Source organism: Rutidosis leptorrhynchoides, chromosome 1 (assembly GCF_046630445.1).
Source record: "Rutidosis leptorrhynchoides isolate AG116_Rl617_1_P2 chromosome 1, CSIRO_AGI_Rlap_v1, whole genome shotgun sequence".
Classification (NCBI taxonomy): Eukaryota; Viridiplantae; Streptophyta; class Magnoliopsida; order Asterales; family Asteraceae; genus Rutidosis; species Rutidosis leptorrhynchoides.
In genome coordinates, this window is record NC_092333.1 from 20,250,338 (window position 1) to 20,273,586 (window position 23,249).

Sequence of the window (23,249 nt, forward strand, 5' to 3'; positions counted from 1 at the left end):
TGATATGTGGTTAGCTGTATTCCTTGTCAAAATAGCTTTCCGATGATATAAAATACATGTTCTAATTGTTTGCGGATCATAAAATGTGATTGTTTGTGTTTTGGTTCGTGCATACCTTGAAAACTGACCAGAAATCCCTGCACAGAGGGTGGCGCGGCGCGCCCCTTACCCGCGCGGCGCGCAGATTAGGCTGGACAGATTCTGACCTCTTGGTCCCAATTCACGCGAAATGTTTGACTAGCTATCGACCTCCGATTCACATGAAACTTGTTTTAATATACTTGTATATGAATAATTAGCATAGAAAAATAGTTTGGGACCCGACCCGAACGCGTTGACTTTTCGTTGACTTTGACCAAGTTTGACTTCTAGTCAAACTTAACCAAACTTTTATGCAATCGTTCTAACATGCTTTTATACTTGATTCTCGCATGAAACTTGGCAACGTGATTCACATGCTATATTTAATCGAGTCGTAACGAGCCATAGGACTAATTGAACACATTTCACCCGACCTTGTGTCGTAACCGGTTAATTGATACAACTTATTTGTTTAGGTCAAGGCTAAGCAACTTTCATGCACACGTTTACTTTGTGAAGTACATTTATACTCGTGCACTCGAGGTGAGATCATAGTCCCACCTTTTCAACAACTTTTATTCTTTTAAATCGTGGGCTGAGAAACATATACATTACATATTTATATACATTTCACATGTATATATACTTTTCATACTTTTATACTTTGAACACAAATACGAATACAAAGATACAGACGAGTTAGAACAAAAGTCCTCAATCCAATTATCATTAGTTCCACTTGCAGGGTGTAAGTGTAAGCGAGTGATTATGTTGTGTGGCCATACGGGTTTAACGAACCCTCATTCAGACGGTTCGCTACCGTTAGTGGATGAAATATAATTTCAACGTGCATAGTGTATGTTCTAACACTATATTCAAAATTCAGAGGGAAGATTCAGTTAAGTTTTGGTAATTGGGTGCTCGTGATACAGACAACATCTTTTGGGATGTATACGCTTGATATTCACTTTATACTAAATCTTGTGGTTTACAAACACATCTTTAGAGATGTATACGCCTTGATACTAAACCTTGTGATTCAAAATATACTTTTACAAATACATTTATGATCTCACCAACGTTTTTCGTTGACAGTTTTCTACATGTTTTTCTCAGGTCTTGCACGATATGTGATACATGCTTCCGCTCATTATTTGATACTTGCATTGGATGTCGGGTATACATGCAATTCATGGAGCGTCTTTTGACTTTACTTTAAACCGTGTCGCCTAGATTTCAATCGTACTTATAACGTTGTAACTTAACTTTTGGTTGAACAATTCTTGTAAACTTTGAAACAATCTTTATTTTGAAATGAAGGCGACATAATTTGGTCAAACGTTATCTTAAGGACTTATAATCAGGTAATGGGACCCACGTAGCCGACGCCGTCACTTGACGATTTGTCGGGGTCGCTACAGGAAGAAGTTCAATTCCTCGGTCACATAGTGAACAAAGAAGGTATTAAGGTGGATCCGGCAAAGATAGAAACTGTTGAAAAGTGGGAAACCCCGAAAACTCCGAAACACGTACGCCAGTTTTTAGGACTAGCTGGTTACTACAGAAGGTTCATCCAAGACTTTTCCAGAATAGCAAAACCCTTGACTGCATTAACGCATAAAGGGAAGAAATTTGAATGGAATGATGAACAAGAGAAAGCGTTTCAGTTATTGAAGAAAAAGCTAACTACGGCACCTATATTGTCATTGCCTGAAGGGAATGATGATTTTGTGATTTATTGTGATGCATCAAAGCAAGGTCTCGGTTGTGTATTAATGCAACGAACGAAGGTGATTGCTTATGCGTCTAGACAATTGAAGATTCACGAACAAAATTATACGACGCATGATTTGGAATTAGGCGCGGTTGTTTTTGCATTAAAGACTTGGAGGCACTACTTATATGGGGTCAAAAGTATTATATATACCGACCACAAAAGTCTTCAACACATATTTAATCAGAAACAACTGAATATGAGGCAGCGTAGGTGGATTGAATTATTGAATGATTACGACTTTGAGATTCGTTACCACCCGGGGAAGGCAAATGTGGTAGTCGATGCCTTGAGCAGGAAGGACAGAGAACCCATTCGAGTAAAATCTATGAATATAATGATTCATAATAACATTACTACTCAAATAAAGGAGGCGCAACAAGGAGTTTTAAAAGAGGGAAATTTAAAGGATGAAATACCCAAAGGATCGGAGAAGCATCTTAATATTCGGGAAGACGGAACCCGGTATAGGGCTGAAAGGATTTGGGTACCAAAATTTGGATATATGAGAGAAATGGTACTTAGAGAAGCTCATAAAACCAGATACTCAATACATCCTGGAACGGGGAAGATGTACAAGGATCTCAAGAAACATTTTTGGTGGCCGGGTATGAAAGCCGATGTTGCTAAATACGTAGGAGAATGTTTGACGTGTTCTAAGGTCAAAGCTGAGCATCAGAAACCATCAGGTCTACTTCAACAACCCGAAATCCCGGAATGGAAATGGGAAAACATTACCATGGATTTCATCACTAAATTGCCAAGGACTGCAAGTGGTTTTGATACTATTTGGGTAATAGTTGATCGTCTCACCAAATCAGCACACTTCCTACCAATAAGAGAAGATGACAAGATGGAGAAGTTAGCACGACTGTATTTGAAGGAAGTCGTCTCCAGACATGGAATACCAATCTCTATTATCTCTGATAGGGATGGCAGATTTATTTCAAGATTCTGGCAGACATTACAGCAAGCATTAGGAACTCGTCTAGACATGAGTACTGCCTATCATCCACAAACTGATGGGCAGAGCGAAAGGACGATACAAACGCTTGAAGACATGCTACGAGCATGTGTTATTGATTTCGGAAACAGTTGGGATCGACATCTACCGTTAGCAGAATTTTCCTACAACAACAGCTACCATTCAAGCATTGAGATGGCGCCGTTTGAAGCACTTTATGGTAGAAAGTGCAGGTCTCCGATTTGTTGGAGTGAAGTGGGGGATAGACAGATTACGGGTCCGGAGATTATACAAGAAACTACCGAGAAGATCATCCAAATTCAACAACGGTTGAAAACCGCCCAAAGTCGACAAAAGAGCTACGCTGACATTAAAAGAAAAGATATAGAATTTGAAATTGGAGAGATGGTCATGCTTAAAGTTGCACCTTGGAAAGGCGTTGTTCGATTTGGTAAACGAGGGAAATTAAATCCAAGGTATATTGGACCATTCAAGATTATTGATCGTGTCGGACCAGTAGCTTACCGACTAGAGTTACCTCAACAACTCGCGGCTGTACATAACACTTTCCACGTCTCGAATTTAAAGAAATGCTTTGCTAAAGAAGATCTCACTATTCAGTTAGATGAAATCCAAATCAACGAAAAACTTCAATTCATCGAAGAACCCGTCGAAATAATGGATCGTGAGGTTAAAAGACTTAAGCAAAACAAGATACCAATTGTTAAGGTTCGATGGAATGCTCGTAGAGGACCCGAGTTCACCTGGGAGCATGAAGATCAGATGAAGAAGAAATACCCGCATCTATTTCCAGAAGATTCGTCAACACCTTCAACAGCTTAAAATTTCGGGACGAAATTTATTTAACGGGTAGGTACTGTAGTGACCCGAACTTTTCCATGTTTATATATATTAATTGAGATTGATATTTACATGATTAAATGTTTCCAACATGTTAAGCAATCAAACTTGTTAAGACTTGATTAATTGAAATATGTTTCATATAGACAATTGACCACCCAAGTTGATCGGTGATTCACGAACGTTAAAACTTGTAAAAACTATATGATGACATATATATGGATATATATATATAGTTAACATGATACTATGATAAGAAAACATATCATAAAGTATATTAACAATGAACTACATATGTAAAAACAAAACTACTAACTTAATGATTTTTAAACGAGACATATATGTAACGATTATCGTTGTAAAGACATTTAATGTATATATATCATATTAAGAGATATTAATACATGATAATATCATGATAATATAATAATTTAAAATCTCATTTGATATTATAAACATTGGGTTAACAACATTTAACAAGATCGTTAACCTAAAGGTTTCAAAACAACACTTACATGTAACGATTAACGATGACTTAACGACTCAGTTAAAATGTATATACATGTAGTGTTTTAATATGTATTTATACACTTTTGAAAGACTTCAATACACTTATCAAAATACTTCTACTTAACAAAAATTCTTACAATTACATCCTCGTTCAGTTTCATCAACAATTCTACTCGTATGCACCCGTATTCGTACTCGTACAATACACAGCTTTTAGATGTATGTACTATTGGTATATACACTCCAATGATCAGCTCTTAGCAGCCCATGTGAGTCACCTAACACATGTGGGAACCATCATTTGGCAACTAGCATGAAATATCTCACTAAATTACAAAAATATGAGTAATCATTCATGACTTATTTACATGAAAACAAAATTACATATCCTTTATATCTAATCCATACACCAACGACCAAAAACACCTACAAACACTTTCATTCTTCAATTTTCTTCATCTAATTGATCTCTCTCAAGTTCTATCTTCAAGTTCTAAGTGTTCTTCATAAATTCCAAAAGTTCTAGTTTCATAAAATCAAGAATACTTTCAAGTTTGCTAGCTCACTTCCAATCTTGTAAGGTGATCACCCAACCTCAAGAAATCTTTATTTCTTACAGTAGGTTATCATTCTAATACAAGGTAATAATCATATTCAAACTTTGGTTCAATTTCTATAACTATAACAATCTTATTTCAAGTGATGATCTTACTTGAACTTGTTTTCGTGTCATGATTCTGCTTCAAGAACTTCGAGCCATCCAAGGATCCATTGAAGCTAGATCCATTTTTCTCTTTTCCAGTAGGTTTATCCAAGGAAATTAAGGTAGTAATGATGTTCATAACATCATTCGATTCATACATATAAAGCTATCTTATTCGAAGGTTTAAACTTGTAATCACTAGAACATAGTTTAGTTAATTCTAAACTTGTTCGCAAACAAAAGTTAATCCTTCTAACTTGACTTTTAAAATCAACTAAACACATGTTCTATATCTATATGATATGCTAACTTAATGATTTAAAACCTGGAAACACGAAAAACACCGTAAAACCGGATTTACGCCGTCGTAGTAACACCGCGGGCTGTTTTGGGTTAGTTAATTAAAAACTATGATAAACTTTGATTTAAAAGTTGTTATTCTGAGAAAATGATTTTTATTATGAACATGAAACTATATCCAAAAATTATGGTTAAACTCAAAGTGGAAGTATGTTTTCTAAAATGGTCATCTAGACGTCGTTCTTTCGACTGAAATGACTACCTTTACAAAAACGACTTGTAACTTATTTTTCCGAATATAAACCTATACTTTTCTGTTTAGATTCATAAAATAGAGTTCAATATGAAACCATAGCAATTTGATTCACTCAAAACGGATTTAAAATGAAGAAGTTATGGGTAAAACAAGATTGGATAATTTTTCTCATTTTAGCTACGTGAAAATTGGTAACAAATCTATTCCAACCATAACTTAATCAACTTGTATTGTATATTATGTAATCTTGAGATACCATAGACACGTATACAATGTTTCGACCTATCATGTCGACACATCTATATATATTTCGGAACAACCATAGACACTCTATATGTGAATGTTGGAGTTAGCTATACAGGGTTGAGGTTGATTCCAAAATATATATAGTTTGAGTTGTGATCAATACTGAGATACGTATACACTGGGTCATGGATTGATTCAAGATAATATTTATCGATTTATTTCTGTACATCTAACTGTGGACAACTAGTTGTAGGTTACTAACGAGGACATCTGACTTAATAAACTTAAAACATCAAAATATATTAAAAGTGTTGTAAATATATTTTGAACATACTTTAATATATATGTATATATTGTTATAGGTTCGTGAATCAACAGTGGCCAAGTCTTACTTCCCGACGAAGTAAAAATCTGTGAAAGTGAGTTATAGTCCCACTTTTAAAATCTAATATTTTTGGGATGAGAATACATGCAGGTTTTATAAATGATTTACAAAATAGACACAAGTACGTGAAACTACATTCTATGGTTGAATTATCGAAATCGAATATGCCCCCTTTTTTATTAAGTCTGGTAATCTAAGAATTAGGGAACAGACACCCTAATTGACGCGAATCCTAAAGATAGATCTATTGGGCCTAACAAACCCCATCCAAAGTACCGGATGCTTTAGTACTTCGAAATTTATATCATATCCGAAGGGTGTCCCGGAATGATGGGGATATTCTTATATATGCATCTTGTTAATGTCGGTTACCAGGTGTTCACCATATGAATGATTTTTATCTCTATGTATGGGATGTGTATTGAAATATGAAATCTTGTGGTCTATTGTTACGATTTGATATATATAGGTTAAACCTATAACTCACCAACATTTTTGTTGACGTTTAAAGCATGTTTATTCTCAGGTGAATATTAAGAGCTTCCGCTGTTGCATACTAAAATAAGGACAAGATTTGGAGTCCATGTTTGTATGATATTGTGTAAAATCTGCATTCAAGAAACTGATTTCGATGTAACATATTTGTATTGTAAACCATTATGTAATGGTCGTGTGTAAACAGGATATTTTAGATTATCATTATTTGATAATCTACGTAAAGCTTTTTAAACCTTTATTTATGAAATAAAGGTTATGGTTTGTTTTAAAAATGAATGCAGTCTTTGAAAAACGTCTCATATAGAGGTCAAAACCTCGCAACGAAATCAATTAATATGGAACGTTTTTAATCAATAAGAACGGGACATTTCATTTTAGCCTTTTGTTTCGTGTGATGGTGGTTTTCGTTTTTGGTATTTAGATGATTCCTAATTCTCGGATCTTTGATTAGATTGGTTATCATCTTTTTCACTATGTAGTCGTGTTCTTTAGCGCTTTGTAGGCCTTCTGACTTTATAGATGATTTAGCAAGCTTTGTTTTAATTTAGTTTAGTTATACTCAAGTTTTGTAACTTTAACTCAAGTTTTATCAAAGTTTATCTATTAGTTATTTTCCGAAAATAAAAAATAAAAATATCTACGCCATAAAACTGACAACCAATTAGGGTTCTTTTCATTCCCCCTTTTCCTCATTTCCTTTCCCCTTTTCTCACCATCGATCAAACCCTAACCTCAAACAGCCAATCATGACCGGAAAAGCGAAGCCGAAGAAGCACACGGCAAAGGAAATTCAAGCGAAAGTCGACGCAGCCACGACAAACCGAGGCGGCGGTAAGGCCGGAGTTGCTGATCGTACCGGTCAAGTCAAAGGCGGTCACGCTAAATTCGAATGTCCTCACTGTAAGATCACCGCACCTGATATTAAAACTATGCAAATTCATCATGAATCTAAACATCCTAAACTTCCTTATGATGAATCTAAGATTACTAATCTTCATGCCGTACTTGCTCCTGTTGCTGATACATCTAAACCGCGTCCTGGTGTTCGTGGAAGCCTCAAAAAGTGATTTTAATAATATCGTCTTCGATGTATGGAGATGAATCCTGAAATTTGCTATTTGGTTCGGTTTTAGGTTTATATTTCTAAAATCGTTTTGTTGTGAATTGAATGAATGATGGACGATGATGATGATGATGTTATGCTATCGTGTTTGTTATAAATCTATGTGATGCACTTATTATTTATTACTCAGTATTATCAATACTGTGTTTTTATCACGTACTTGTGTGCTTAAGCTTTTTCCATGTTTAAATACCTCAAATTGATCGAAAGAAGTCTATATGCAGAGTGAGAAATTTGGTTATATCGCCGTGTGTATATACCCCTGTGTATTGCTGCTTTTGGAGCATGTTAGGAATAAATCTTACTACAATGTCATTGGAAGGATGTGTGTTTTTAAAGTGATAATCAAAAGGAATTTGAAGTTAGTACAGTCTTTTGGATGTGCCTTAAATGTGATTTAACTTGAGAACAGTCTTGAGTCTTATGGTGGATTGAGTATGATTATCAGTTTCTGATTCATTAGTTTGGATGAGCAGGTAAAGAGTTACTTAAAGGAATGTTATTGAGAAATTTGCAAGTCATATGAGTACCTATCTGTGCCTGACTGGTTAGCTGATGTTGATTATGTAGGTAATGCATATTTAAACACCAACTTACACACCTTTTACACCATATGATGCTCCACTTACAATGTCTGTTGTGCTTGATCACCTAGACATGTGCATCACATGATTCAAAGTTGATGCTATATGACTATGGGAGATGATTAAGCTGACACTATAACAAGAACAATTCTAATTCAACTATTTACTTCTAGACCCTGGAGTTCTGTGTTTTTGTTGTTAGTAAGAAATCTTAGGAAAATGATGTTGCCAATTAACATATTTAGATTGAAGCTGTTGATTTTGGAGGTAAACATCTGTTATGATTTGGTTGTCATAAGCAGGCTCTGCTCAGTTGTCTGAGTTCTGCTGTTACCAGTTAACTAGCAGATGTGGGTACTTTTTTGTGGGTCAGGGCAGTGTTATCATATCAACTCTAAGACCATTTGTATCAAACGCCCGTTGGTTAAAGGCTTCACCTAATGGTGGTGTTGCTTTGGGCGTTGGAGGGTATCCGTGGGAATGCAACGCGGAAAGCCACGGGTTGGTTGTTTATGATTGGCTCAAAACTTTTTTTTTTTTATTATTATTATCTTAATCTTAATTATTTTTATCACCTTTTTACTCAACTACCAATTATATTTAGCCACATCATCACAACACAAATCACCATTACTTCACATTTTCAACCCACACTGCTACATAATAAACAATAAACCCATACCACTAACCCCCGCTCTTCATATTACAAATGGTCTAGTTCACTGGATGTGTGTAATATAATAAAAATCATTAACCTCGTAGAAACTTAATAACTACGATATGCATCTTTAAATTATAGTTTCAACAATTTTCATCGTTGTGTCGAACTTCTTTCCGACTAAAGAAGTTCTGACTAAAGAGCGACCAAGTAATAAAGTAGGATATCGAGCAGATACATGAAACACAATGAATACTTGCAAAAATAGATTTGATGATACAATTTAAGCCACACTTGCTTCGCTTTGGTGCCTAGTGTGCTTAATGTCCGGTAGCATCTTTTCCATGTGAGGTAGATCAATTGGTACACACATTGCTAGTCGCTCCTCTAGATCGGCAAACGACATAGGACAAAAACCAAGAAAATCGGAGGGTGCGATATTACCATCGTTGTCATTTTGCGAGGTTACAGATCCATCAAATCCGACGTGTGCAACATGCTTTACGTCCGTTGGAAGTCCAATTTCCAAGTCCATTAGTACATCATCCATATCATCTTTGAACGCTAGTAAATGGTGAAAGCGGCAACTTTACTATTTTTATTATTTGATGAATATTAAGTGCAATCTAGTACTCAATGAAATATTAATCGATATACTTATGCTGTCATTATTCAAGTAATGAGATTGGTTAGCTTACCAAGTGATTGTGACAAACTTTTGATGGTCTTGGTGAGTCTTTGAAGACGCAGGGATACGTTATTGGGCTTTGAAAGTGATGTGAACCTCTTCATCATGCTTTCATTTGACGTCGGTGATCCGTCATCTTTTGGATCAACATTGGATATGTCAAATGATTTAGACACTACAATTAAACACGAAAACACTATCGTGAGACTACATATAGTTTATTACACAAATCATGTTTAAATAACAACCTGAATATCAAATCTCGCTTATGCAAGGTATAAAGAGATGATATGTAGACAGTTTTTCTTCTAATTAATAATAAAGTCGGTCGCTTATGAAAGGTATGTTTAAAATAAGGGGGAACTATTTTCAGCATTTGTAGTCTTATAAATAAGTATGTTCGGGGGAGATGGAGAAAGACCTATGTGAGACAAATTGAAATCTTCCTTGGATCTTCGATGATGTTGTTGCACGGAAACTGCAACGCTGGATGCAGAGACGCAACCATTAGCAAATGGAAAAGCTACAAGACGCTCCATTCGATCTTTCATCATCATATCTTAGTAACAAAGATGGAGCAGAAAATTGTTTTAGTACTGTGTGGATATTGGAAATATTACAGTGAATTTGGTTACAAGAGTGTAGCTAGAGTTGGTTAAATATACTGAAAAAGGTTTGAATATGCTTTGTAATGAAGATATAATGATCTACTAGTAATGACAACTCCATAAGCTATTCCAGTTTAGAATTGAGTTCAAAGTTTTGAGTTTGGTAGAGATTAGTTGACCCTCCTAGCTCTCCACTTAAACGGTAACAAACCAACTATTCCATAAAAAAGAAGTGCGAGTCTATTATAAGTTTAATGTTATTGTCACCTTAATTTTAGTTGAAGCCTGAAAAATATTCGACTAATCCATTTAATTTAACTTTGTGAGAGTTTTAAGAAAAATTTATAACGATAAAAGAACCTTTTCTACAACTCTACAAGTTTAGTTTAAAAATGAAAATCATACAAACATCAGCGTGGTAGACTCTAGTAAACATAAAACCATAAACATTATATATTACAAGGCAAACAGTTTAATCGCTTTACCAACGTGTTTAGATTGTTTATTATTACAATTAGCAACGTGTTTAGATTGCTCATTTTGATTATATACTGATACTGATATTTATTATATGTAGATTATTAAGGTTTACTATTGTATATTTATACAAGTTATTACGGAGTATACTAATTAAGTTTATGTGATGGTATCAAATACAATAAAAAATGTAACTAGCCGGATTATGATACTTACTAATGAAAGCTTTACAGCTCAAATTAAAGAAGAAAGCGAATACAAAAAGAACAATTATTTCCTCTTGTATCGCAAGTCAAAATTAAATAAGGTTTTGTGTGTTGTTTTTTAAAAGAAAAGCAAGCAAATTTGAAAGTGGAGTCTATCACAACACAACCACCAAAGAGTGTTTCACCAGCAATCCTTCATCATTGGTTTTATATTTCACTAAGATATATCAATTTGCAACGTGTCATTTTAAAGATGCTCGTGCATTTTGATCAAATAGTTAAGACCAAATTCGATTGACAAATAGCACAATCAAGTCAATGTCACATACCAAGTTTGTTTAGAAAAAGACTCATATCTCAATCTCAATCTCAATCTCAATCCATAATTTACAACAGTTATTATATGATATCTTTTAATTGTTACGAGTCATTTAAACGAATTTAGTTGTCGTTGCTTTTTGACCTTAAACCGGTTTATGTGTCTAATGTCTAACCTCAAGAGTATTTTTTGTAATAATACTATAATGCTTGATCAACAATATGAAGCATGCATGTGCCTATAAAAAGTTTAACATACAGGTAATTAAATATAAAAACTGTTCAAACTAAGAATTGTATTGCTTTGAATATGAATTTGACTGTATTCTATTATCTTTACATTTTGAAGATAAATGCTATCTTATACAGGAAAATAGCCAACGGCTCTATGCCTAAATAATTAAGAAAATAAAGTATGTTCTCCTTTTTGTAAAAGGTTGCTTTTGTAAAAATGGGAAATGATGAGCTTGATCCCACATTCTATTTTATTTCTAACACTCCCCGGCAAGTTGAATAGTGGGGTTTCCGATGTTCAACTTGGAGAGTATTTCTTTGAAGAGTCTTCCGTTGACTGACTTGGTTAAGATATCTGCTAGTTGGTCTTATGATCGGACGTGAGGTAGAGATATGATTTCGGCTTCTAATTTTTCTTTAATGAAGTGTCTGTCAATTTCTATATGTTTGGTTCGATCGTGTTGAACTGGATTTTCTGAAATTGCAATTGCCGCTTCGTTGTCACACATGATCTTGATCGAAGTATTAGGAGGAAAACCAATTTCTGTCAAAAGTTTCTTGATCCATAAAGCCTCGGTTACACCTCGTGAAATTCCCCGAAATTCAGCTTCAGCACTAGACAGGACGACAACCTTTTGTTTCTTGCTTTTCCAGGTAACCAAATTCCCTCCAACAAGGGCAAAGTATCCGGATGTTGATTTTCTATCTCCCTTTTCTCCTCCGTAACCCGCATCGGTGAATATTTGTGCTTTTAGATGATTGTTTTTCTCGAACAGGACTCCATCTTCTGCAGTGCCTTTTAGATATTTGATAATTCTCCATACTGCATCCATATGGTGTTGTTGGGGTTGATGCATGAATTGACTAACAACTCCAACAGCATGTGATATATCTGGACGAGTGTGAGCTAGGTAGATAAGTTTTCCCACGATTCTTTGATATTGACTTCGATCCGCTGCTTTGGAATCATCTTCTATATATAACCTTAGGTTTGGAATCATAGGAGTGTCCGCGGGTTTGCAGTCGACCATTCATGTTTCTGCAAGAAGATCAAGTATATATTTCTTTTGACATATAAAAATCCCTCTTTTTGAACGTAAAACTTCGATTCCCAGAAAGTATTTCAGACCTCCAAGGTCTTTCATTTCAAATTCTTTAAAAAGGTTAGCTTTTAAGTTTGTAATTTCCTCTTGATCATTTCCTGTGATAATCATGTCGTCAACATAAATAATGAGACATGTGATAAGGTTTCCTTTTTAAAAAAAAAAATAAAGTATGGTCGGAATTACTTTGTTTAAACCCGTAATTTTTCATAGCAATAGTAAAACGCCCAAACCAAGCCCGAGGGGATTGTTTTAAACCATAAAGAGATTTTTTAAGATGACAAACTTCCCTTTCTTTGAATTCTGATGTGAAACCGGGAGGACCTTCCATATAGACTTCTTCTTTGAGTTCTCCATGTAGGAAGGCATTTTTAACATCAAATTGGTGAAGTGGCCAGTCTTTGTTTGCGGCAACGGAGAAAAGAATTCTAATAGTATCAATTTTTGCAACTGGTGAGAAAGTTTCTGAGTAATCAACACCATAGGTTTGAGTGTACCCTTTGGCAACAAGCCGCGCTTTATATCTTTCTACAGATCCATCGGCTTTGTTTTTGATTGTGAATACCCATCGACATCCTACCGGTTTCTTTGATTCTGGAAGGACACATTTTTCTCAAGTATTATTTACCTTGAGAGCCTCCATTTCATCTTACATTGCTTTCCTCCAGTATGTTGATTTTAGAGCTTGTTCAACCGTTGTTGGGATTTCTTCAGAGTATAATGCGGAAGTGAACTTTGTTGCTTCTTTTGATAGATTTCCTCTAGCAATATATGCCATTGGATATCTTGATTTTGAGGCTGTTCTCTCAGGAGAGTATCTTCTGGGAGGAATCCCTCGGTTGATTCTTGGAGGAAGAACATATCGTTCTCGTTCTTGTTGTTGTGTTTCATTTTCAGGATATACTTGATCGTTATTTTCCTGTAAAATCTCTTCTAAATTTTCATGATTAGTTATATCAGGAGATTCGGTGTTTACCTCTGTATGGTCGGGAAGATCATTAACCGTAGTACTGACTGGAGGAGGACTTTGTGGAGTGGTATGATGAGTTACTTCTTCAGATGATGGAATATCTAGCCAACTCACAGCGTCACCAGAGTCTGTCTCCCCCTGACTTGTGTGTTGGGTATAGAAGTATTCAGTTTCCAAAAAATCACAATTCATTGTAGTGTACATGTGTTTCCTTTTTGGATTATAGCATCTATACCCCTTTTGATTTACCCCGTATCCCACAAATACACATTTTTCAGCACACGCATCTAATTTGGTTCGTTCTATTTTAGGAATGTGAACAAAAACCGTGCACCCAAATATTCGAGGTCTTAGGGTGAGATTAGATGGAGGTTTATAAAATTTAGTTAAGGCTTCAAGAGAGTTCTTAAGTTCTAGAGCTCTAGTTGGGAGTCTATTTACAAGATAAGTTGCGGTGGCAAGAACTTCAGGCCAAAAAGACCTTGGAACATTAGATTCAATCATTAAAGAACGGGTTATTTCTAATAAAATACGATTTTTCCTTTCTGCCACCCCGTTTTGTTGAGGTGTGTGTGGACACGTGGTTTGATGAATAATACCCCTTTCTTCACAAAAAAGTTTCATTTGATTGTTGACAAATTCACCACCATTATCGGATCTTAAAACTTGTATTTTGCTTTGGAATTGTGTTTGAATCATACTGGAAAAAGTAGTAAATTTATCAAATACTTCGGATTTGTTAGTTAAAAAATATGTCCAAGTCATACGAGTACAATCATCAATAAATAAGAGAAAATATCGAAAATTGTGCCCCCCATTAACCCTTGCGGGTCCCCATACATCGGAGTAAACTAAAGCAAAGGGACGTTCGGTCTTTGTATTACTAGTTTTAAACGAGTTTTGATGGCTTTTGGCCAAAATACAAGTTTCACACTCAATACTATTATTTGAAGAAAATAAATTAGGAAATAAAATGCGCAAATATCCAGCAGACGGATGACCAAGACGTCTATGCCACAACCATGCTTGTCTATCTGGAGTCCCGTGAGCTAGCATGATCCTACCATCTTTAGTGACCTCATCCACATAGTACAGACCATCCCGTTCAGTACCACGCCCAATTATCTCTCCCGTTCTGATGTCCTGTATGATACAGAATGTAGGGTGTAATAAGACGGTACAATTAAGTTCTTTTGTCACGTGACTAACAGAAAGTAATTTATGGGAAAGGTCGGGAACATAAAGACAGTTTTTTAAATTTAAATTTGGTGAAATTTCAACTGTTCCCCCGCCCTTGACTTGTATAATACCACCATTAGCGGTTTTAATTTTGGTTTTGTTTGGTTTTGTATTTATAATAATATCATTTTTATTAAAAGTCATAGCATCGGTGGCACCACAATCAATAATCCACTCATTACTTTTGGTTTTATTTGAAACAATATTAGTTGACGAAACGTTATTTTTAACTTTAAAAACTTTAGTGTTATTTAAAAAATGTTTTGTTTTAAAACAAGTTTTGTTAAAAAACGTTTTACACTCAAAAGTATTATTTGGGACCACATATTTATTTAAAGTATTATTTTCGGTGGTGGTGGGTGTCGACTCATCATCTATCTCATCATCCCCTTTTAACCTACCCACTTTATTTATCTCATCATCGACACCCTCTTTATTTGAAGCATTATTTTCGGTGGTGGGTGTCGACTCATCATCTATCTCATTATCTGTATTTACCCTACCCACTTTATTTATGTTGTTGGGTATGAAATTTGGGAATTTAAACCCTAATCCCAACCCCTTGTTACCTTCACCGGATGACGATGATGGTGGATCGGCAGCAAGTAAACCAAAACCACCTTGAGAGGTGGTGCCGGTTTCGTTATCTCCTTGTTTGCCTCTGGTTGTAGCCGTCGTTACCATCGAAGCTTTTCCCTTTTTGTGTCCATCAGGCCACCAATCGGGATATCCAACGATTCTGAAGCATTGATCTTTGGTATGTCGTTTCATACCACACTCTGTACATTTAAGGTTGTCTTTATCCCGGGATGATGACGTGGAGGACCGGCGCTATTGATTTCTTGATAGCAACCCATGGCCGTCGAAATCCTTGGATTTTGATGCCGGTGCTACCAGGCCAGTGGCTATGCCAGATTGGGTAAGGGCATCCGTTTTATTGTTAAATATAAATTGGTGTGCATTTTCTTTTCGAATGGCAGCGTAAGCTCCTTCGACAGTGGGTAATGGATCGGTTCTTAATAGCTCACGTTTGATATTGTCATGTTTATGATCTAAAGAATTTAAAAACTGGAATAGTTTTTGTTCTGACCTGATGTTATTATACTTGACAATATCATTCGGATGTTCCATTGGATTTGGATCCCTTATGTCGATTTCACCCCAGATTCCTTGCAATTTCAACCACAGTTCTTCAATTGATTTACCATCTTGCCTGATATTGTTGGCTTTGACATGTAAATCAAAGGTTTGAAGCTTGTCTTTTCCAGAACTGTAGGTTGTTATTAGAGCATTCCATAGTGTTTTTGCTGTTGGAAACTGAGTAAGATTGCTTGCAATATGTGGCTCTATGTTTTGAATGATCCAGGAAAAGACCACCAAGTCTTCCTGGTTCCACTTCTGGTTGTTGCTTGTTGGTTGATCTTCTGTTAAGTGATTGAGGAGGGCCTCGGATTTACCTCCGATGGCAACCTTGATCATACGAGACCAAAGTGAATAATTTGAGTTATTAAGGGTAACACTGATTTTTAAAGAATCAGGATGCCTTTGTGATTGATTTTCATTGTTGGTTTGAAGAATTCTAGCCAATTGACTAGTTAATTCTGTGATAAGTTGAGTTTGGATGTCATCGTTTCCAGACATGATAACCACTCAAAGCAGGAAAAAAAAGAAGGCAAATGATTGAGTTGCAGTGATTTGAATGATCCTAGATCATCAACACTTGCTCTGATGCCATGTTCAAACTAAGAATTGTATTGCTTTGAATATGAATTTGATTGTATTCTATTATCTTTACATTTTGAAGATAAATGCTATCTTATACAGGAAAATAGCCAACGGCTCTATGCCTAAATCATTAAGAAAATAAAGTATGTTCTCTTTTTTGTAAAAGGTTGCTTTTGTAAAAATGGGAAATGATGAGCTTGATCCCACATTCTATTTTATTTCTAACAAAAACAACAAAACAATTTTGATTCACAAACATACCCATAAAATTGTTTTTTAGAAAGATTAAACAACATAGAAAAAACAACAAAACAAAAACAACCATCACAAAATAATTAATTTGCAAGCACACCAGCCACTCCATGCTCCCAAAACGTCATTCTTGAAATACTCGAATCCGTCTCCAATGTGAAACAGAATCCTGTGCAAATGAACAGTTTTGATTTAGAACTTTAACTAGCATCGATCTGTCGAAAGAAATTAGTAATCTATGACGTTTCTATAACTCTCATATGGTGCATTAGCAAACATGATTGTCAAATTCTTTCAAATGGTACAGTATAACATCTCATATTAATATCAAGCTTACATTTAATATTCTCTTATATTTTATCAAAGGTTACGTTAATTTATTTTTATTTTTTTTGTAGTTAAATACGTTCATCCTTGAATTATCATCCATAAGACTTGAACATTAATTAACTTTCTGATTTGGACCAAAATTTTGCAAATCCTTCCATACCAAACAAGCTAGACAGATCTTTTAGTGAAAGGAAACCATTTGAATACCTTAATACCTTGAGTTCATTAAAAGAAATATCTTTTGTGTATATTTTTTGTTCCAAATTAAGTAATTTACGCCGGTGTGGAGGCATACCATAATGTTCTTAGGAACGAAAAACAAATATCATGTTCACCGCACCGCATATAATCATTTTCCTTTTTTGTATAAAGAAAGACAATCCATTCAACAATCATACAAGTGATTCCCACACTAGTAATCGGTTTTCAGTATTGTTGAATAGGTGTACTTTCTATGAAACGTGAGTTAATTAGCATAAACAAACGAACGAACCTGACTCAACGATTGAAATGGCTATATCCGAGCGCATACCCATGAGGAGTCATGGATAATTCAAGTCCCGAGCCCTTCAAATCACGAAAGTAGTCACCATTGATTCCCGTTAAACCATCGGCGGGGACATTTGGAATTGGGCTAGCCATAATCGCCAAATGCCTCTTCTTTTGTTCATCAATGCTATTTTTTAACCTCCCCATTGCTCCCTTCAACACCTCAAGGTCTTGTATCCTTAGGCTCTCTATAGGAGCCTCCAACCAACAACTCTCTTGGCCTTCTTTCCTCATCTTGTTTAGCGCTTCGCTTTTGTTTCTCTCAACCTCCAAATGACTTATTGTGCACGCGAGTTGCCTATTTAACTCATCGATGTTGGCCTTACGATGCACATTCATAAGTTGAGAGGTGCTAGAATTTGATGGAGGATTTTGCGTAAAAAAGCGATCGATAATCATCTCAACAGATGGATGACCAAATGAAAACGCTTTTTTGCCTGGGGAGAAAACGATGACACCAATTTCTACCCCGCACAAGATGGCAAGCTCGCTGGCCTTTTTGAAAAGGCCAGAGCGACGTTTGGAGAAGGTAACCATTAAGTTACTTTCTTTCTCCATTTTCGTCATTTTGATTTTTTGACGACCTTTGCTCTTTTTAGGCACCATTGGAAAACGCGACCCGTATATAATTTCACTAAGAAGAAAAAAAGTACTCTCAATTGTTTTGTTAACTTGTACAATTTGATTTATGTGAAAAAACTTGAAGGATATATAAAGGGCTCATCTTGATACAGAATTGCACATGATGGATACACTAATAATGCCACTAAATGTATTCCTATTTCTGTAATTTTGACATTTCAAATGCAATTTATTTCTGTTCTATATGAATCATGTTTTATATGTTTTCCTAATGACCTGTGACTTGCATATTTTTCGGTCAACATAAGATATTCCCAGATTTCATTTTGAAAAGAGCATATGGTAATAAGTTGATTAATTACGATTAGTCATATATGGTTCATTTTCAAATCCACAATCATTTCATAATCATCAATATATTTCCTAAAGTTCTCGTACGTGACATTAAAAGTTGGATTTGGCAATATGATAATAGCTTAATGTAAAAGTTTAGTTAGTTTCGGCCCCGGTTAGGATTGTTTGGTGTTTTGAGGTTTGCTCATTGTTAGGGTGTTTGTTTAATAGTCTCGAGCATTATCGTCTTTTGTTGTATGATGTTTTGATTACTTTCATTTTTCGATGAAAGGACCTTAGTTATATAGTTTTTGTTATTTCCAAAGAAAATAATAACAGAAATAGCTCACTTGCCAGCAAGATGAAAATCATGGGCTCATGAGTCACCGCAGACGTATTTTTCGGATCAATATTCGAGTTGACAGGGCATCCTGCCAACTCAAAATGAACTAACCCACCCAAATTGGCCCTTTAACCCGAAAGTTAATAAGTGACTCATCGACCAGTCTAACTGAACAACTCACCAACCGGAAGCCAACAACCCATTTATAGATCATGTTAGGTTCGGGTTGAGTAAGTTTACTCAGGACCTCAACTTGAGGCCGAACCGACCCGCTATGTCACCCATGTAACCATTGTTTCCCTGACTGACATGTAATATATGGTTAGCCATAAGTTGAAAACTGAACAACTCACAAATGTGCGATTTTACTCTTGAAAACACACAAGAACACCTAACAAATGCCCACTCTAATAAAGCATTTATCTTCTTTTTTATCACCATCCTCACTTCTTATACCCCATAATATCATCATAACAACAACAATACCCCTGCTTCAATTTCACTACTTGCATTCAAATTCTAATCATTTTGATATCACACAACTATCCTCACCTAAACTACATAATCAATTTTCCACTAGAATCGCCCATGCTACTGTAATTAAGAACGGTTCCATTCATCACCTACGTGTGGTTAACGGTTTACTGAATTTGTATATTAAGTCAACTAACATAACGTTTGGCCACCAGCTGTTCGATGAAATGTCTGAAAGAGATGTGAGGTCCTGGACTATATTAATTTCAGGGTTTTCGGGTATTGGATCATACAAACATGGATTGGATTTATTTACCCAGATGCTGAAAGAATGTATCACTCCGAATCAGTTCACTCTTTCGAGCGTCGTAAAGTGTTGTGCAGGTGCATATGAGCTTAATTTCGGTAAGACGATTCTTGGATGGATATTGAGAAATGGGGTTTCTTTGGATATGACTTTAAAAAATTCAATACTCGATTTGTTTGTAAAATGTGAGGCTTTTGATTATGCTAGAAAGTTCCTTCATACGATGAGTGTTATAGATACCGTTTCATGCAATATAATGATCCGTGCATACTTGAAAAATGGAGATATGGAGAAAGCTGAGGAATTGTTTTGGCAATTGCCTGTTAAAGATGCAGCAAGTTGGAATACTATCATTGATGGATATCTGCAAAACGGGCTTGAAGAGATTGCGTTGCAACTTCTTTACAAGATGGTGGCAACAGGTTTAACTTTTACGAATGTTACATTTTCGATAGCGTTAGTATTAACATCTTCGTTAAATCTAGTGAAACTAGGTAAACAAATTCACAGTCAGCTTTTGAGGGTCGGAATACATGATGTCGTTATTAGGAATTCGCTTATTGACATGTATTGCAAGTGTGGTGAAATGGAAAAGGCAATGATTGTTTTCAAAACTTCAAGTCAATATGTAAACAGTGAATCAATTGACGAACTTGTATCTCTCAGTTCGATCATTTGTGGGTACATTCAAAATGATAGATTAGATGATGCTCTAAAAGTTTTTAGCTTTATGGTAAGTGAAAAGGGTAAAGTAGACATTTTTACGCTAACAAGTATAGTTTCTGCTTGTGCTGATTATGGACTATTGAATCTTGGTCAGCTTCTGCATACATATGTATTGAAAAGTGGTCATGAACCTGATGTTTTTGTTAGTTCATCGATGATAGATATGTATGCTAAATGTGGAAAGTTGCAATGTGTTTGGTCAATTTTTAAGGAAGCTAAGACCCAAAATGTAGTGTTATGGACGGCAGTGTTATCTAGTTATGCATCACACGGTAAAGGGAAGGAGACAATTCGTCTTTTTGAGTTGATGAGAAACGAGGGGATAATACCAAACGAAGTAACTTTTGTAGCGGTTTTGAATGCATGTAGTCATGCAGGGTTGATTAATGAAAGTTGTAATTACTTTATGTTAATGAAAGATGATTATGGTATTAAGCCTAAAGTTGAGCATTACACTTGTATGGTAGATCTTTTGGGCCGAGGTGGTCGGCTGAACGAGATAAAAGAATTCATCTTTGAGAATAATATTTTGCATTTCAGTGTTGTTTGGAAAGCGTTTCTCTCGGCTTGTCATATGCATAAAAATGTAGAGATGGCAAAATGGGTTTCGGAAAAGCTATATGAACTCGACCCGTCTGCAGCTGGACCATATATTTTGATGTCAAAAACATGTGCTGATGATTGTAAATGGGACGAAGCTGCTAAGTTAAAGGCAGCAATTCAAGAAAAGGGAATTCAAAAGAGACCTGGTAAATCTTGGATCTGATGAAAATTATCTCCCATTTCTTCTGGGTAAAGGTGGCAATTTCAACCCGTTTACTTACAAATTGGCCAATTTGGAACGTGCTTTATCTCAAGGGGGCCAAATAATTGTTTTTTGGGTTAAAAAGAAATGGGTGATATGGGTCGAATGGGTTATACGTTGTCCAACAACGGTCAACGACAACAACAACACAGGGTCGGGCTTGATGTCGTGCCGGATGTGCGACAACACCGGGCATAATACAAAAGGGGGCATCAAAGGCAGCGACGGAGCTTGAACACTAACAATGAGGGGGCCATAAAAACTCAATCAAAACATGTAATCTCTTATATATAAATAAAATCCATAAAATTCAAAATAACGAAGACATGATGATTAATGGTTGATATAGGAAAAAACTACAACTCAGCTCGACGACCCTTAAGGTCCTTAAACTCATCAATTACAGACTCAGAATCAAACATTTTTGCAATTTCTCTTTCAATATAAACCACCAAGTTAGAAGAGAGAAAATCTTCTGACATTTTATTACGAAGCCGATTCTTAATAATGTTCATTGCTGAAAATCCCCTCTCGGTTGTTGCAGTGAAAACCGGAAGTGTCAAAATTAGTCGCGTTAATCTTTTAATCAAACCATACGCTTCACACTTTACTTTCTACAAGGAACCTACATAGCCCATAAATAATTGAAATGCGACTCAGCTTTCGATTCTTTCACTTCTCAGCATTATACAACTCAAATTCATAACTCAGGAGAATCATTTCTTGTTCAGTAAAATTCATGGGATAATATTTCTCAACAAGAGAGTAAATTTGGTCAATATTTAATATTTCAGAAGCTTTTCTAGGGACTAAAGCAGAACTAAGAGTCGCAGAAATGTTAGGATACGAAGAGGAGAGATTGAACACGGAAGTTAGGATACGAAGAGGAGAGATTGAACACGGAAGTTAGGATACGAAGAAAACGAAAAGTCGAGACGGTAAGGGTTTGTGATTTAATAATCTAATTAATTTATTTTAACATTTAATAACAAAAAATGATTAATAAACCAGTAGATATTCAAATTTTAATTTGATGGGGCCACGGTTTAAACTTTAACATATTTAGTCCTTAAAATTATATAAATCGCTAGTAAGGATATAACTTTTTGGGGGGACCATGGCACCCCCCTGCCCTTACAATCCTCCGTCGCTGATCAAAGGATTACATGGTACCTTGTGTATAGGGTATGTTTATATAGTTAGATCTTGAAGTTATGAAGAATGAATAAAATTTGCAGGATTTCACGAACAAGAAGACTGACTTTCTCTGTCCATTATTAAAAATTTTGTTTTATGAAGTGATATTAGTGTCAAAATTACATGCGTTATACATAATTACAATTTGAGTGAAATAATGGGCCTTAAAAGTATTTATGTCATGCTAAGTCATGCTTAAACAAAAATAATAATATGATGGAAATCCAAAACGTTTAAAAAGAATATTAAAAAGAGTAAAATACCATTTTCGTCATCTAGACGACCTCGAATGTCAAGACACCTTCAGGGAGTCTTGCTCCTTTTTCTTTTTAGGGTGATTTTAGGAATTTCAGCACAATCTAAAACATAAAATTATGCGCCGCCAAATGTTACTCCATTTGACGGCGCATATTAATGAGTTAAAATTTGTATTTAGTAAAGTGATATTAGTTTAGTTATATGTGTTATACATATATACAATGTGACTGAAATAATAGGCCTTAAAATTATATATACCAAGCGAAGTTATGCTTAAACAAAAATAATAATATAATATAAATTCAAAACGTTTAAAAGAAACATTAAAATGAGTAAGATACTATTTTCGTGATCTAGATGACCTCGAATGTAAAGACACATTCAGCAAGTCTTGCTCCTTGTTCTGTTTTAAGGTGACCTTAGAATTTCAGCACAATCTGAAAAACGAAAATTATGCACCGCTAAATGTTGCTCCATCTGGGGACACATATTAATGAGTTAAAATTCGTATATAGTGAAGTGATAGTAGTTTCAAAATTATATGCATTATACATAATTACAATGTGACTGAAATAATATGAC

General features: G+C 35.3%; 5 protein-coding genes across 5 annotated transcripts; 2 read left to right on the plus strand and 3 right to left on the minus strand.

Moving 5' to 3' along the window:
• Positions 1 to 7,243: 7,243 nt before the first annotated feature.
• LOC139857432 (protein METHYLENE BLUE SENSITIVITY 1-like) lies at positions 7,244 to 8,000 on the plus strand. The gene has a single exon (XM_071846186.1). It carries the CDS (start codon positions 7,325 to 7,327, stop codon positions 7,643 to 7,645), a length of 321 nt encoding a protein of 106 aa, XP_071702287.1. The 5' UTR covers positions 7,244 to 7,324; the 3' UTR covers positions 7,646 to 8,000.
• Positions 8,001 to 9,045: 1,045 nt separating this feature from the next.
• Positions 9,046 to 10,226, minus strand: LOC139857444 (CRIB domain-containing protein RIC4-like). The gene is made up of 3 exons (XM_071846198.1): positions 10,053 to 10,226; positions 9,642 to 9,806; positions 9,046 to 9,507 (listed from the first exon to the last, which is right to left on the minus strand). The coding sequence occupies exons 1-3, from the start codon at positions 10,186 to 10,188 to the stop codon at positions 9,227 to 9,229; spliced, it is 582 nt and encodes a 193-aa protein (XP_071702299.1). The 5' UTR covers positions 10,189 to 10,226; the 3' UTR covers positions 9,046 to 9,226.
• A 5,391-nt stretch (positions 10,227 to 15,617) lies between these two features.
• Positions 15,618 to 16,427, minus strand: LOC139846331 (uncharacterized). The gene has a single exon (XM_071835954.1). It carries the CDS (start codon positions 16,425 to 16,427, stop codon positions 15,618 to 15,620), a length of 810 nt encoding a protein of 269 aa, XP_071692055.1.
• A 175-nt stretch (positions 16,428 to 16,602) lies between these two features.
• LOC139846485 (agamous-like MADS-box protein AGL62) lies at positions 16,603 to 18,248 on the minus strand. The gene is made up of 3 exons (XM_071836001.1): positions 17,626 to 18,248; positions 16,864 to 16,932; positions 16,603 to 16,633 (listed from the first exon to the last, which is right to left on the minus strand). The coding sequence occupies exons 1-3, from the start codon at positions 18,246 to 18,248 to the stop codon at positions 16,603 to 16,605; spliced, it is 723 nt and encodes a 240-aa protein (XP_071692102.1).
• Positions 18,249 to 19,458: 1,210 nt separating this feature from the next.
• Positions 19,459 to 22,436, plus strand: LOC139857453 (pentatricopeptide repeat-containing protein At5g16860-like). The gene is made up of 2 exons (XM_071846209.1): positions 19,459 to 21,430; positions 22,373 to 22,436. The coding sequence occupies exon 1, from the start codon at positions 19,602 to 19,604 to the stop codon at positions 21,171 to 21,173; it is 1,572 nt and encodes a 523-aa protein (XP_071702310.1). The 5' UTR covers positions 19,459 to 19,601; the 3' UTR covers positions 21,174 to 21,430; positions 22,373 to 22,436.
• The last annotated feature ends 813 nt before the right edge of the window (positions 22,437 to 23,249 follow it).

Excerpts from the sequence above, each read along its gene's own strand:
- LOC139857432 (XM_071846186.1), top strand. The coding sequence starts at position 7,325 with ATGACCGGAAAAGCGAAGCCGAAGAAGCACACGGCAAAGGAAATTCAA.
- LOC139857444 (XM_071846198.1), bottom strand. The coding sequence starts at position 10,188 with ATGATGATGAAAGATCGAATGGAGCGTCTTGTAGCTTTTCCATTTGCT. Across the intron at positions 9,807-10,052 it reads TTTCAATTTGTCTCACATAG|TGTCTAAATCATTTGACATA; the intron begins GTCTTTCTCCAT and ends GTTTAATTGTAG. Across the intron at positions 9,508-9,641 it reads AAGTTTGTCACAATCACTTG|CGTTCAAAGATGATATGGAT; the intron begins GTAAGCTAACCA and ends ACCATTTACTAG.
- LOC139857453 (XM_071846209.1), top strand. The coding sequence starts at position 19,602 with ATGTCTGAAAGAGATGTGAGGTCCTGGACTATATTAATTTCAGGGTTT.
- LOC139846485 (XM_071836001.1), bottom strand. The coding sequence starts at position 18,248 with ATGGTGCCTAAAAAGAGCAAAGGTCGTCAAAAAATCAAAATGACGAAA. Across the intron at positions 16,933-17,625 it reads TTATCCATGACTCCTCATGG|GATTCTGTTTCACATTGGAG; the intron begins GTATGCGCTCGG and ends TCATTTGCACAG. Across the intron at positions 16,634-16,863 it reads TTGGGAGCATGGAGTGGCTG|GCATAGAGCCGTTGGCTATT; the intron begins GTGTGCTTGCAA and ends TTAATGATTTAG.
- LOC139846331 (XM_071835954.1), bottom strand. The coding sequence starts at position 16,427 with ATGTCTGGAAACGATGACATCCAAACTCAACTTATCACAGAATTAACT.